General features: G+C 40.5%; 1 protein-coding gene across 1 annotated transcript in view; it reads right to left on the bottom strand.

The window, feature by feature from the left end:
- Positions 1 to 15,112, bottom strand: part of SH3GL3 (SH3 domain containing GRB2 like 3, endophilin A3) — a 43,914-nt gene that overhangs the window by 8,299 nt on the left and 20,503 nt on the right. The window contains exons 3-7 of the mRNA XM_010717456.3: positions 7,059 to 7,127; positions 6,483 to 6,555; positions 4,832 to 4,975; positions 3,841 to 3,974; positions 2,281 to 2,439 (exon numbers count right to left, since the gene is read on the bottom strand). Of these exons, the coding sequence (XP_010715758.1) occupies positions 2,281 to 2,439; positions 3,841 to 3,974; positions 4,832 to 4,975; positions 6,483 to 6,555; positions 7,059 to 7,127 (579 nt within the window). The remainder of the gene's footprint in view (positions 1 to 2,280; positions 2,440 to 3,840; positions 3,975 to 4,831; positions 4,976 to 6,482; positions 6,556 to 7,058; positions 7,128 to 15,112) is intronic.

The raw sequence follows: 15,112 nt of genomic DNA, 5'->3' as shown, positions 1-15,112 counted from the left end.
AGGTAATAACCTCATTCCTCTTCCCTGATGCAAACTGAAAAGTTTAAGATGTACTACAAGGGAACAACAACAAATACTTATTTGTTCTCCTCCTTTTTTGTACTTCTCCTTTAAGACAAGGAGGAGGAGGACAGAGCCCAGAAAGTCTGATATGTTCCCATTCCACCATGTCTTCACATGTTGGATCACAAGAAGGTGTCTGTGAAAGCTTTCTGCAAATGTTTTATGGACCCATGGCAATTTTAAGCTCTACTTTTTCTGCTTTTACTCAGTTGAAAACATTATGAGAAATTCTGCTGGGACTCCAAGAGAGCCAAACATCATCACACAGCATACAGAAATCAAATGCACAGAACCAAGTTAACAGCGTTAATTTATATTATAGATACAAGTCTATCAAAGTCAAGAGAGTAATGCAAACCAGCTGAGAATAACACACAATGTGCCTGGGGTTTGCATGGGGTGGTCGGAGAAAATAGACAGACAAGGACTGTCAAGACAAGATGAGTGAGAGCTGGGAGGAATATGAAGCTGGGAGGAATATGGGGACTGGGAGAAAAAAAGAGTGACTGGGAAAGAGCCAGAGAGACTTGTGGGACTAAAAGGCATTTAGCTTGAGGAGCCTGAGACTGGATGAGTGGGAAAGGCAGGAAGATGGATCTGATAAGAAATGCATGCAAAGTGTCGGTGTGGGAGGTCTGGAACTAGCAGTGGGGAAAGAAAAAAAAAAAGAAAAGAAAAAAAAATATAAAAAAAGATGTGTGAATCAGGACTGTGTCTGGGTGAGGGACCTGGCAAGGTGTCTGAGAACCAGAGCATTGAGAACAGAGACTGCAGGGAAACAGAAAGAAAGGGAGACACTTTGGGAACATGGAAGGACAGTTAGGCAGTGACTGCAATCAGCATCTCTGCAAAGCAATGAGAAAGACTATGGTTAGAAGAAGGCTGGAATGAGAAGTTTTGAGGGTGGGAGGCAGATTGGGTCAGCGTGGAACATCAGAAGGAAAGAGCACAGTTTTCTTGAAATATAAGCAAAAGAAAGTGAGGATGGAACAAGACCTCACAGGGACATCCAGTTCAACTCCCTCCCAAAGGCAGATTCAGTTGTGCTGGTAAGTCATTCCTGATCAGTTCTCTTGTGGCTCAGATAACTCAGTATAAATCCACGCACTGCTTCATCTTTGGTTTGGTGCTTTGGCTAATGATAACCACCTGAAACACTTCTCAGCTACTTATGCACAGAACTGTAAGACACACTGGCAACTTGGTAGAGCCTACAATGGGACACCAGGAATACTGTACTGAAATTATTTATAGAGGATGTTTAATTTTTGCTGCCTTCATATAATTGGTGCTGGTAAAATGGCAAGAGGGTTTTTGACTTACACACGGCTGTAACAAATGCATCCCACTCACAAACAGTTTGGGAGCTACAGGTTAGTTTATAGCTGGCTGATATGCAGTTATACAGAGAGGTTGCTTGCATTGAAATGATCTTACTTAACAGCTCCTCCTTTTTTTGCTTTTGTCTTTCATATTTCAGCCAAATTTATATATATATATCTGATGGAGACTTACTAGAAAAAAAGGATATCCTGTATTCTGCCTACAGATAATAAAACGGCCTCTAAAAGCATCTACCCAGCTTTATTTTCACACAGTTCCATGATTAACACAGGAAGAGAACGCACTGCTATTCTCTGTATGTGCACTGAAGAGAGGGATTATCTTAAAGACCACAGCTGTTAATTATTTAGACAGAATTTCATTGTGGACTTGGAATCTGAGCCAAAGTTCAAGTACCTGAGCACAACCCACATAAACTCGATGAAGTAATTTTTAGAACCAAAATGTAGTTGTGATTTGTGGAGTCCAAATCACCCAGATCCTTCAGATCAGCAACAAATTTTTCTGTATGAGTGAGCTGCTCCTGCAAATCAGTGCAGGTTACAAATCTCTTGCTCCTGCTTTAAGCAGCAGCTCTGTAACCGTGTTAGTCCCCATTCTTCCTCCCACTCATCTCCCTGCATTCTGTTTGCAGACAGTTCACTGCTCATAGATAATAAAGACACATGAAACCTCTGTGTCAGTCTTGTCTGACCTGCTGAATTCTTGAGTTCTCCCATGTGCCGCTGTGCACAAAGTTCCTCTCCAACACAAGGAGAAATTCTCTGCTTCAGTCCTTGCCTTCTATAAAGGATGAGATGAGCTTCATCCAAACCCACATGCATTTCCCACCTGGATATACTGCAAGTAAACAAAAACGAAGGACAGACTTACATCATTTTCTAAGAAATTGAACATGCTTCTTTCAGCTAGTTCCTTTGACTCCTCAAATTTTTCTACAGCTTGTTTAACTTCTTCATCTGGTATCTTTCCAAGACGTTTCTTTTTATAATCATAATCCAAACGCCGTCCTTCTAGTTTCTTCAAATGATGCTAAATAAGACAGAACGTTTAGAAGAAGGTTCAAATGAGATAGGCCCATACAAACTCACTGTGATTTAAGGAAGTTTCAGTTATGGACGTGATTACAGACATATGCAGAATCAAAAGAAACACCAGGCTCAGAGATTATCCAGCCCAACCCTTTGATCTAAGGCAGCATCAGGTATGTCCAGGACTGCATACATGAATGCAATTTTAATTTGTATATACTTTAAATAAACAGCCATCTGCTAAGGCTCAGGAAACTGGCTACCTTGATTTGCTAAACTTAGACTTGGAATGGACTTTACTAAAATGTACATCATCTCAGATTGGATCCTGCTTCTAATTTAGAACATCTGAATGTGCCACCCCCCACCTCCCCTGTTCTCTACTTAATTCAATTTTACCTCTTGTATTATATGCAATATGACAGCTAACAGTTAAAGAGCTATTTTCTCTTCTCATTCCCTAGGCAGTACTCCAACACATCTTATATTCTTACTTTCTTCGTTAGGTGTCAACTTGACACTTCTATCTGACATCACTATGCAAGCTTTCTGTTGCCAAAAACCATGGGACTGACAGACTTACAGAATGGACTGAGTGTGAGAGTAAAAAACACTCATTAAAGCTAACATCAAACAATTCCTTTCTATCAGTTCAGAAGAACTGCAGCTGAAAACAGTTACGTAAGAGACAGCTACAGGCATCAAGGCACAGTTACTGCCTTTTGCTCTGCTTTTCACCTCCATTTACATGTTAACAAATAAACCAACTTTTATTTCTGCATTTCATCAGGGATTCAACTTGTTTATTACCAAAGTCTATTGGAATCAACAGACTCAGACAAGACTGCCTGCTCTCTTTTGAATTGTCATTTTGTAAACAAAAGCTCACTTTAAAGGTTAAAAATATGTTCCTCAGCATCCTATATTTTTTTCCCATAGTGAGATACGGCACTCAGCAATTGATGGCACTTTTCAGATCATTCTGTGATTGCTCTGAATAGCCTTCTTCAACAATCATATTCAGCCTTTATAATAAACAGATATAGGTTACAAAGGCAGCAAGACAGAATAATCAGTCAAAGTAAATCACAACCTATTCACATGTTTAAATCAATTAACAGCAAATGTTGGTTAAAACAAAATAGTAGAAAAGGAATATATTTTTCTTCAATACCTTCTGTACTGAATGCATAGGCAACATAGCAAACTGAGCAAGCTAGACTATGGTAAAAAACAGCCAGACATTGATGGTCAGCAGATTTCATCACTACTTTGCTAGAGAAATAAGCTTAAATGTAATGACATTTATTTACCTTTAGGTGTCCAAAAAAACCTCTTAGAGAACTGGAGCCTGGTTGACTGTGATTATCGGTAAATGAAGCTTTACTCTGCACAAACTTACCCCAATCTCTTTTAAATCTTTGTCCTGCAGTAACTGTAGAGGATCAATGAAATTTTGTTTGACATTAATATCAAGTGAGTCCTTCACCTCTGCCATTTGCTTCATGCTTTCACCAGCATCCAGTAGCGCAAGGCCTATGGTAAACAATGGGCTACTTATATCTCAATATACATGAAACAACAAATGCTTCTTATAATAAAACTCAAGTGAGTTGCACTTGCTGTAGCCCTTGAAAAGTAAAAAATAATGCCCTTGCTTTTCTCCTACAGAAAATTAGAACTGAAAAATTCTGCTCCAAAGTATACCCTGTGTTCCTCTCCCCATCTCCCCTTAAGCCCTTCAAGAAAAACTAACAAAAACCATGTCTTATAATACAGTTCTTGCAAGGAGGTATATTTGTGTCTGCTGTAGGCCTTTGGAAAGTAACTGCCTTTCCCTCTTCCTCCTCCACCCTCATCAAGAAAATCTTTACTTCTCAGACATCATAGAATGGCCTGGGTTGAAAAGGACCACAGTGACCATCCAGTTTCGACGCCCTGCTACGTGCAGGGTCGCCAACCAGCAGACCAGGCTGCCCAGAGCCACATCCAGCCTGGCCTTGAATGCCTGCAGGGATGGGGCATCCACAACCTCCTTGGGCAACCTGTTCCAGTGCTTCACCACCATCTGTGTGAAAAACTTCCTCCTAATATCTAACCTAACACATTGCATATTTGGATTGCTCTAAATTATTCTTTGGCAACTTAGAAACAAAATATTTATCTTACTAATTTCAACTATCAATGAGAATTAGTTACAGATAGAATCCATCTGCAACAGTGGTGGACAAATACACAGAAGCATTAGGTACTATTATATCAATCACTCCCTAATCACTGTACTTAGTTTGCTCTCTTACCTGGATTAGCTATTTACATAGGTTATGTCACCGAGTAATATTCTGTGAAGAACTTTATATGGAAATATTCTCAAAGGAGGTGCACAAACTCACCAAACATAGAATCATCGCCAAGCTCTCTGCCATACCGTATCATGCAGTCTCCTAGGAGTCCTTCTGTCTGAGGATAGCCTGTAGTTTTAACTTGTCCTCTTATCTTTGACATAGTGTTCAGCATTCCCAGCTTGGCTCTGTATGCTAAAAAGGACATGAACATGAAAAAGAACAAGAGTTATAAAAATAATTTTTATACTAATATTTTAAAGCAATAAATCATTTAACAAGCAATCTCACAAAGCAAGTCACTAAACTGGTTTGTATAGACCCATAAACCTTTTGTTGTCAGTATTTCATATTCAAAAGTCGAAGTAAGATTCCATTCAACAGTGAGGGTCATATGAAACTGCTTTATTCTCAGGTGGATGGGCAACATTTCTCCAGACCAATACACAGGGGGAATGCTTCTCACCTCTTGTGGATATTCACCAATATTCACATTCTCCTGGCTATTTCTGTTTATGAAGTCTGTTAAAGACACCACAAAAAGCAAACACAGAATGGTCTCATAAAAGTACAGCCAACTCCAACTTCATGCTACTGCTTATGAGGACTTTGTAGGACTTCTTTCCCCCACTGTTTCAGTGGTTCCAATACTCAATACAGTGATTTTTTTATTCTTGCAGAAAGGACAGATGCATGCAAATTAATTTATTTTGGGGCTACTCATATCACGACAAAACCATGTGGTTATTCTTGGAATGTTTTCCAGTCTACTCCTACTATCAACTCAACAGCTACTTCAACATAGTAATAGCCAAGGTAGGATAATTCCTAAGAAATGTGAGCCATGGATGGTCACTAGCTGCATCTTAATACCCTAGCTGGGCCTTGCTGAAGTGCTGAATATTCTCATCATGTTGTAGGCACAACCCACAAGTTGCTTCTCCTATAGACATTAGCAACATATTGATTTTCTCTGGTGATATGCATTTTGTAAGGTACCCAAAACAAACAGCTATTTCTGAAATCATCACATTCAGCAGACTAAACATAAATTCAGTCAGATAGTTCTCAAAAAAAAAATGAAGGCTCTTCATTTTGGACAGTAATTCCAATTCTTAACAGATGATCAACAGTAAATGTAGATGTGTTGTCTTTCTTTTTCTCAAACCAAAATTTTCGAAACCTGTTAACTGACTACCAAAAATCCACTCAGACCTTACAGTGTCCAGAAAAAACAAAGCTTCACTCAGACACAAGGCAGGAAAGTAGCGGCCCTGTTCCCCATAGCTACATAACCTGCAGTGCATGAGTTAAACTCACGTCAGCAGTGCATGAGTTAAATTCAATGGCATTCTCTTCACTTCAGGGATCCACATCCCACTGGAGGAAATGCAGCACAAATAGGAACACCACTAGTGCTGCATTACCATCCCAGGCCATCCAATACATGTCACACACATCCAACCTACACGTGCTCAGTAAGCCCCACACAATGTGCATTCCTAGCTGAACACATCCCAGGATGCATGAATACTTTATAGTTTCATTGTACAGTACAGTTCTTTGTACACATAGGTGAGGTACTCTGGAACATCCAGAAGCCTCACAATAATGACCCAATCAGCTTTTATCCACTTAGGATGAAATTTGGAGAAAGAAGATAATTTTCAGCAAAATTTGACCCCTATTGTTACTACACTACCTGGATTTGGCTGAAGATATTCTGTGGATTTCGACAGAAGCTCTGCCACAGCTTTATTTGTAACATCAATTTTCTGAAAAAGAAAAGTAACATAGTAAAAGCAAATCTATTACTAGAAATCTATAGTTTGATTAAATATCCTATTCTAGCTGCTTATGAAAATATACTTAAATAAAGCAAATCTGGCAGCTTAAAATAAATGGCTATTTATAATGTTTGTGACAAGACTGCACCAAAAATATGTGAATTGGCAGTTAGCACTCAGAAGGAGGAAAGGTTTCTATTAAAACAAGGGGAGCTACTTATCTTTCAGGCTCATCAGTCCTGAATACTGCTTATGCATTCCAGACTATGTTTTTCTGCCAGCCCAACAGTTGTTACTATGACTGTTTCTCTTACCAGGTGAAAAAGATCAAAAATAGCCTAGCTCACAGTCTTGGGGTCAGGGCCATTTAAATCAGGAGTTTACACTGGCTTCCTATTTATGTTTCTAAATGCTATAAAAATCTTTTATCTGCATTGTTTCCCTTTTTCTGCAATAGCAGAATGTTAAAAAACACATGTTGTTTTCCTTACCCTTTCCATCTCTTGAAATTCTTCATCTAATTTCGTTCCTTCTGCTCCACTTATCTTTTCACTGAACAGCTGTAAAAAAAACAAGTTAAACAACTAAAAAATTGCCTTTTTTTTTTTTTTTAAGAGAATAAACATCTGTGAGAGTCACAGAATTCACCCCAGGTTAGAAACAACGCAGCAACCATTTTAACAACTGTGCAAGAGAAGAGAAGCCTTCCTCGTGGAAACAAAACACTAATTTCAATAGAAATAGAGACTTGATATGAATTTACAAAAATTTCACTGAAGTGATGCTGCTAAACAAAAAATACTTCTCATGCTTCACAGCTTGTACCCTAAAGCCACAGCTAACGCAGCATATTTCAGACACTGTGACCAGAGTGTGAGAGTAACCCTTCAGGGCACATTTTTCCAGCTCTACCACTAAGAGCATTCTGGTCCTGTATGCCATTAAGTCTAGGGGTAAAGTCCCATTCCTCCTGATGGGAATAACACACTATGCAGTTCTGTGGATGGAACAGACTTGTGAAAGCTGCTGCACTGTGATCACTTGCGTGACTGAGCATGTTTATAATACTGAAAACAAAAATGCCACACATCCTTCAGAAACTCTGAGCATTAGTTTTAAATAGAGGATTTCAATAAACCTTCTTTAGACGGCTATAGCACTATCCAACTTTTGTATGAAAAGCTCCAGGCCATCAGACAGCAGCCCTAGGTCATGGCTGGGACCCAGCACTCAAACAGCACTCCGCTGTCTGCTTCCTGCAGTTCATGGCACCTGTATTGCAACAGAATGAAGAAAAACCAGGCAGACCTGTGTGAATCAGCCTTTGAAGCATCGTTCCACAATGACACAAGTGGTAGAACACACATTCACCAAGTTTAAATCAGAAATTCCCATTTCGGCAGGAATTATCCTGGTAGACAGTAGTTTTAATGGATTCTTAGCACTGACTGTTCACAGCTGGTTTAAATCTGGGCCCAACTCCTTGACTGAGGCATCAGCAAACATGCCCCCAGTCTCGTGTCTTGCTCATCCTCAGCACCTTCTAAAAGAGAATTTATCTCACTGTATTGAAAGGGCCTCGGGGACCTGCACAATGTGAAAATAGGTCATGGATCTTTGCAGCACAGCATTTCTCTTCTGCATGGCAGCCTGCACTGCACAGGTGTGCTGGGAGTGTGCTGCCTGGCCAAAACCCAGAGAGGAGCTGACGAAGCAGAGCTGGAAGCTGACCTTGCAACAAAATCACTGCTGCCACATAGCCAAAAATTATACCTGCTTAAGGGAAATTGTGAGTTCAGAGAGAACCACAGTGCTAATTACTTCTATAGCACTTGTGATTGTTATGCTTAATAGGCCAAAGTCTGGAAACTTTAAGAGATTATTTATTTATTTTCCAGAGCCCAGAACAAACACAAGAGCAGACCAGAGATGAAGCAACCCAGGCAGCAGTGAGTCCTTACAGCATCGCCTTGCTGTTGCAAGGCAGCACCACAGAGAGGCAACCCGAGGTCACGCGTGGAGGGGACACTGCCCAGATCCCTGCAGGTGCATCTGAGGATGTGGGATGAGATGGAGAGAGGTGCTCTTACTGAAGGTGAAAAGCAGTCCAGCAGAAACTGGGCAACTTCTCAATGCTGGCAGTGTATTCTTTTCTGTGTAATGTAAATTCCTAAAATTATCAGTGCTATTTTTCACAGCTTCACACATCTTGTTTCTCTCCAGCAGGCACTGAGCAGATGAGTGGTTTTCTTCTGTCTGGGGGCAGCAGGGGAATTATCCCTCTTTAGCTGAAGCTCCAAAATTCACATTCAGTACCTACCCAAAACTATCTCATTGCAAATAATCCATCTGTGTGTTGGCAAAGGATAAATGCAGTGCTATAGCACGATTGCTCAACTGTGAAAGAATAATTAATAATAAATTACCGCTCCAAATGACAACAATGAAGCACTCCATTCTTGGGAAGAACTGGACGTTTCAACAAGAAGCACAGTGAAGGGGTAGAAAGTTCACTCACTAATAGCATTGACAGAGAGCAAACAAACAAACAGAAAAGCCCAACAACTCCATTGAGTCACCGAAAAACCATCAGCTTCCTGTGCTGTTTTGCAGGACTGCAGCCACAGAGCTAAGGTACCCAGTGGGAGCAGGGCCATGCTGCCAGGCACGCCATGGCATCGAGCTGCGCTGCCCGCCCCTGCCTTCGCCTGCTCACATGCTGCCCTGCATGGGTACTGCTGTTTCTCTTCTGAAGCACTGCAAAACTCCTCGCTGTGTTTGAAATGGGTTACATTTAGTAATGGAGAGAGAAACTACTTGCAGCAGCTCTGAGTCGCTTCTTATGAGAGGATCTCTGGGCTTGTTGAACCTGTAGGGAGTGAGGAGAGCACTTAAGTCAGAGTCCAGAAGGTCACAGAATAGCTGAGATTTTCCATGCATCAGCTTGCAGAACGTCTCTTGTTTTCTGAATCTACAATCATATAATGGCTTATGTTGAAAGGGACCTTAAATGTCATTGAGCTCCAACCTGCCCAGGGCCCCCATCCAACCTGGCCTTGGGCACCTCCAGGGATGGGGCATACACAGGTCTGGGCAGCAGTGCTGGGCCTAGGAGAGGTTAAGTGAGTACCAAAAAGCCTGCTCTGAAAGGAGCTTCCCATGGGAGGCTGCAGCAGAGGCTCCTGGAGAGCCCCCAACATACCTGGCTGATTCTAAATCTGCACTTACAGGGATTTGAAAATGCCCAGATTGATTCCTTACAGTCTATAAACTGTTCTGAGCTTCTGACAGTAAAAATTGTTGTAAAATTCTAATGGCTATCATTAGACTTTACCACCGCAGCTTTTTTTTGTATTGGTATTACCAGAACTTGCTTTACTGTTCTCAAATTCAGAAACAACAGCTTTTTCTCTGATAATCCTGAATTCAGGAGTTGTGAAACTTGTACTACTATTCTTTCAATTAAAACAATTGGTAACAAATTAATTATTGAAAATGGATGCATAAACGGAGACAGCTGCTGAGCTTTAGTTCTGTATCTGCTAAGCATCATTTAGATGCATTGTATCAAGCCGCAAAATGCTTTGAACCTAAGTTGGCATGCTTCTACTACAGAGCGGTGCAATTACGAAGGAATACCTGTCAGTTTTTGTGACAACTCAAAGGCAAAACTGCTGCTGGCACATAAAGCACACACTTTGTGTAGAAGCACACACTTCTGTATGGGAAGAATCCTGATCTTTAGCTTCAGTTTAGGGAACCAGGTGCCATGGTGCTGAACCTCTGGATGGGGACAGAGCCAAAATGCTGGGCCTCTGAAAAACCCACTTCACACTACAGTGGCCACCATTACCTTGCTGCTCCTTTGCTGGGCCTGAAGCTAATGCCATTCATTGGTCATGCTTCTGGTGAAGCTCACTAGAGTTCCTCTGGAGCAATATTTGTGCCCAGAAAACAGCTCCACACCTATGAAATGATAAAGATGTCTTCCTTTCAGGTGTTGGTCCTGCTCCCTCCATCACACTTGATTTTCTAAGACTTAGAGAGGTACCACAACAGCAAACCACCTTGTAACAATTCACCACAAAACTTGTAGGCCCTGTGAGACAGAAGACCTTTTTGAATAAAGAAACAATACAGTTTGCACACAAGTGATCTTTGGCTGTAACTTCTTGCTAGGGCCTACTACTCTTTGTAGTAATGAAGAATTGAACAGGATGCTGTATTAGATAATCTAAAAGATCTTATGAGCTCTATGCAGAACTTTCTGGGGAAAGCAAATCTGAAGAAAAAGAGGAGTTCGGATAAAAACACTTCAGCTATTATTTCTATTTGAGCTCTGTACCCAACAAAATGCAAATTGCAGTTCTGTTAGTCTTAGAAACCTGCAAATATCTATCTTCTAAGGAACTTCTATTCCAAATTCTCTGAGAAAACATTTTTTCCATAAACATAATATCCAGATTTTATTCTCACATCTCTTTGTTACTTTAATTTCTTTGAAGTAGTGTCATTTTCTTCTCTCATCTCTTCTTATAATGAAGCAAGGGTCTATCACACAAATTATCTTCAGTTTAAACTGAAGCCTACGCCTGTACAAAACTGAATGAAAAAGGTCTCAAGGTTCCATCTAATTTTCACTGCTTTTTATTTGAAGTATGTTAAGACTCATACCTCTTAACTGCACAAGAATGGTGAACTTCTCCATTCTCACAGGGGCTGTGAAAATGCCCTTCAGAAAAAAAATGCTGCCTTCTCCAATGCTTTGTATATTGCATCCACTAAATTTAAATACTATTCTCTTTCGTATTTCACTAAGGAAGGTTACTGAATGCCAGAAACTGCCAAAAAGACTGAAGACCAACTGAGAGCTGATAAAAATCTCAGAACAATTACCCTATTTCTTATATATCCATTGGGCATTTTGTCACACCAGTTGATACGATTCTTACCAAGCCATTAAATACCTGCACACATGCTCTGACCTTCTTTTTCACTTGTTTTGCCTTTGTTTTGCAACAGATGATTGAACCATCACAGTGTTTTTTTGTTCTTGAACTCCACTTGTTCCAACAGTAGCTGAGTAAGCCCTTAATTAGCCAGCAATTGTCTTGTCCAGTACTGGCAGAGAAATCATCAAAAACTATTTAAGAACTGAATGAAAGGTATTGCATCCTATTAAAGACCAGAGAGTTTTTAATGACCCTTCACCAAGTAGCAGTATTTAATTTGTTCAGAATCAGTTGTTGAAATTATCTGCTGAAACCTTAATGGGATGGAAAATTCCTTTGTTTGCCGTAAATATGCACAATATCAAACGCAGGAGGCAAAAACCTACATTTCAAGGCAGAAAAATCTTTTCACGAAAAAGTCAAAGCTATGAAAATACTTTCTCTATAAAAACGGAAATAAGCAATCAATTGGGAAAAGTAGTAGATTCATCCCAAAGTTAATACAGAGAAAGCCAGGAAATATTATAACTATATGGCAGCATTTCCCACAGAAACATTTTACTGGGCCAAAGTGCACAAATACATTAAGGCATATCTTTAAATACAGCTAAATTCTACATTCCTGTATGGTTAACACATAATAGCTACACTTCTCTTAATAAATCATTAAAACTTTCAGTTGTTGCCCCGAAGCCACGTAATTGTTTTGTTTGGTGTTAAGCTGTTGCAGAAGATTCAATGCAACGTGGCAATACTAATGGCTTTCTGAAGAACCTTATTAAATGATATGCCTATCATAAACAATGGCGAGAGTAAGGTGGCTGGCAGGATTTCTTCTGGCTGAAGCAGAATCTCCTTGCAGTGTTTGCCATCCCAAGAGGAGAGGGATTATTTCTTTCCCTTTTCCACAACGCTCATTCAGATTGCAGAACAGAGATGCCAGACTTTCTTCCAGATCAAAAGTACTTTAATTTCAAACATTTGTCATCCTCGGCTTTGTGCTTCCAGGCTCCTCTACAGTGCGATATATATTTGCTGTTTTTCCTCCTTCCCATGGCCCTCCACTGAGAAGCTAAATTAGGATGCACATTTCTAACACAGGCCTAAACAAAGAACAAAAGAGACCGTGCTCTTTGCTCCTGGAACAGCAGCAGGGGATGCCAGCATCAAGCAGGTATGAGAACAACGGCCTCTTCAGATGTCTCAACCTGCACAAGGAATGTCCCAGGAAGGGGCCCGCAGCTGTGCAGACACAACAAACCTGGAGCCACAGAATGTGGAGGATCATCTCCAAATGAAAATGGATACTCTACACCTAAACAAACATTTTCTCAGGCTCTTGGAAAAATACAGCAAGGAAAAAAAGATTACAAAAATGTACCTGAGGACATTCCTTTAGCTGTACTGACACGGCTCACGCCATCCAAATGCTTTGGAGAAAATCCAACCACCTCTTATTTCAGGGGCTAAGCATTGAACAATGGCAACAACTCCCTTGATGCTTCAGTACGCTGTGTTTTCAGAGAAAACAGGAATATTATTGCTCTGGTATACTCAAATGAAAAGATTTACTCCACCCCAAAAAATAAATTAGGGGTCTTCTACAAAGTGCATATATTCGTTTTGCAAATACAGAGCACTCTGGCTTACCTCCTGCAAATCAGCTATGCTTGCACTTTAACAGGCACTCATGTACGTTGCAGGACCAAGACCAGAGTACTCAGTACCTCACTGCATCAGCTCAAAGGGCCAGCACCTTTTCAAGGAATACTTGACAGTTTTTTTCTTACTAAATTTCAGGCAACACCAGCACTGATTTCTCCAAAGCACTTGGGGAATTAGTCACAGTCATTTCTGACAGCAACGGTGAGAAATGTTTTTTGAAAAAAATAACCAAGATGCTAATGGGGCTCTACTGCTGCTAAATGCAAATAAGGGAGGGCAGGAAGATGTCCCTGAAAATAAAATGCTTCTTATTGCTCTCATGGCCATGTCAGCATATAAAATTTCTCTGAAATCAATAGTGCCCATACGTAGATGTTTAAGGAGTGAGGGTACAGTTCTAAAATGTAATACAAGGTTTCTGAATGTGTGAGATGATTATAATTTTTAATTAATGTCAACAAAGTTAGAAACATAAAGATTAAAACTACATTAAGGCAGTATCTACTGCAGAGTACGTTTTTATATGAATGCAGGGAGACAGACAAAAAGATGTTACAGCCAACGGAATGAATCTCTTCTAACTCTTCATCCATCACATACAGCTGAACCAGAGCTTCGCAGGAGCACATCCATGGCCAGAGGAATTCACGTCCCAGCATTTTACCAAAGAGCTCTATTCCCAGACACTCCAAGTAGAAATAGAAATTCTGAGCGTCTGTGTCTGTAGTTCAAGCGAAGCTCATGGCTATGCTCACAGTCTTGAAGGTGTCTGAGCTTCACTTGGGGATTTGTGATGGATCCACCAGCAAATCCTGTCCCAGTAACAAACAAAAATCAAAATACCAGAGAGGTATGTAGGTTTTAAATGTATGTATACACACACACACGCGTATGCAGGTAAGGCATTTAAAAGATAGAGATGAGCTATATTTGAGGACTTGCTAAGATACGTTTCATTTAAATATTTCTTAAATTGTATTTTTTAAAATTGGAGTATTATCAATATAAAAATAAGAACTGCGCCCCACTTCATTGTAAGAGCACAGACTTTTGTAGGAATTCTATTGTATATTAAAAACAAACAAACAAGGCCCAGATCTCTATAAGGATGTCAAAAATCTCCAGGGACTGCTTCCCAAGACAAATGTCACCTTCTCTAAGAAGACATTTCTGAAACACACAGAGTTCAACAAACAGTAAGTAAAGCTTTTGTAATCGTAAGGAGCATTATTACCTCACTGATATATACAAACCCTTGATTTAGTTATTTGTAGTTTCTGACACAAACAGAACCCACAAAGTTGCAGTAGATTATTTTTAGGAAGACAGATGAACTGAGGTATGAAAGCACATGAAGGGCAAAGAGGAACAGAAGGGAATTCTGTTTGTGTGTGACTCACAGGAAACAGGGATCTGCAGATCTCCTGCAAGTGACCTTGTGCTGTGACATCAAGTCAGCCACGAGCACCTTGCCCTTAACAGGGTCCATGCAGGCCAGTCTTCCACAGCTGGATATGACCCAAAGTGCAGGGAAAGCCCATGCAGCAGGCAGCTGCAACCACTACAGACAGCCCTACAGCTGCCAGCAAGAATGGACTCAGTCCATCAGAACTGCCCATACTCTCTTAAAAAAAAAAGTCTCAATTGACAAGATGGAATGCAAGGCCTGCAGCTGCCATGCTGAGTCAACCAAAGCCACAGGGGCTGAGCTGCAACTGTACAGTTCTGGCAATGGCTCAAAAGTGGCAGCTCAGCTTTATTTAGCTCAAATTTTGCAAGCCTTGTATTCAGGGATCAAGAAAGCCCTGGCAAGCACTCATACCTGCAGAAACTTTTGAGCAATTACATCCTTGCTGATGCGTGAATTTCAGCAGGCAAACTAGATGCTAGTCATAGAGATAACCCACACCATCCCTTTCAGAAAAAAA

Source organism: Meleagris gallopavo, chromosome 12 (assembly GCF_000146605.3).
Source record: "Meleagris gallopavo isolate NT-WF06-2002-E0010 breed Aviagen turkey brand Nicholas breeding stock chromosome 12, Turkey_5.1, whole genome shotgun sequence".
NCBI classification, from domain to species: Eukaryota; Metazoa; Chordata; class Aves; order Galliformes; family Phasianidae; genus Meleagris; species Meleagris gallopavo.
Note: the sequence above shows the minus strand (reverse complement) of the source record. Positions and strands in the feature narration are given on the sequence as shown.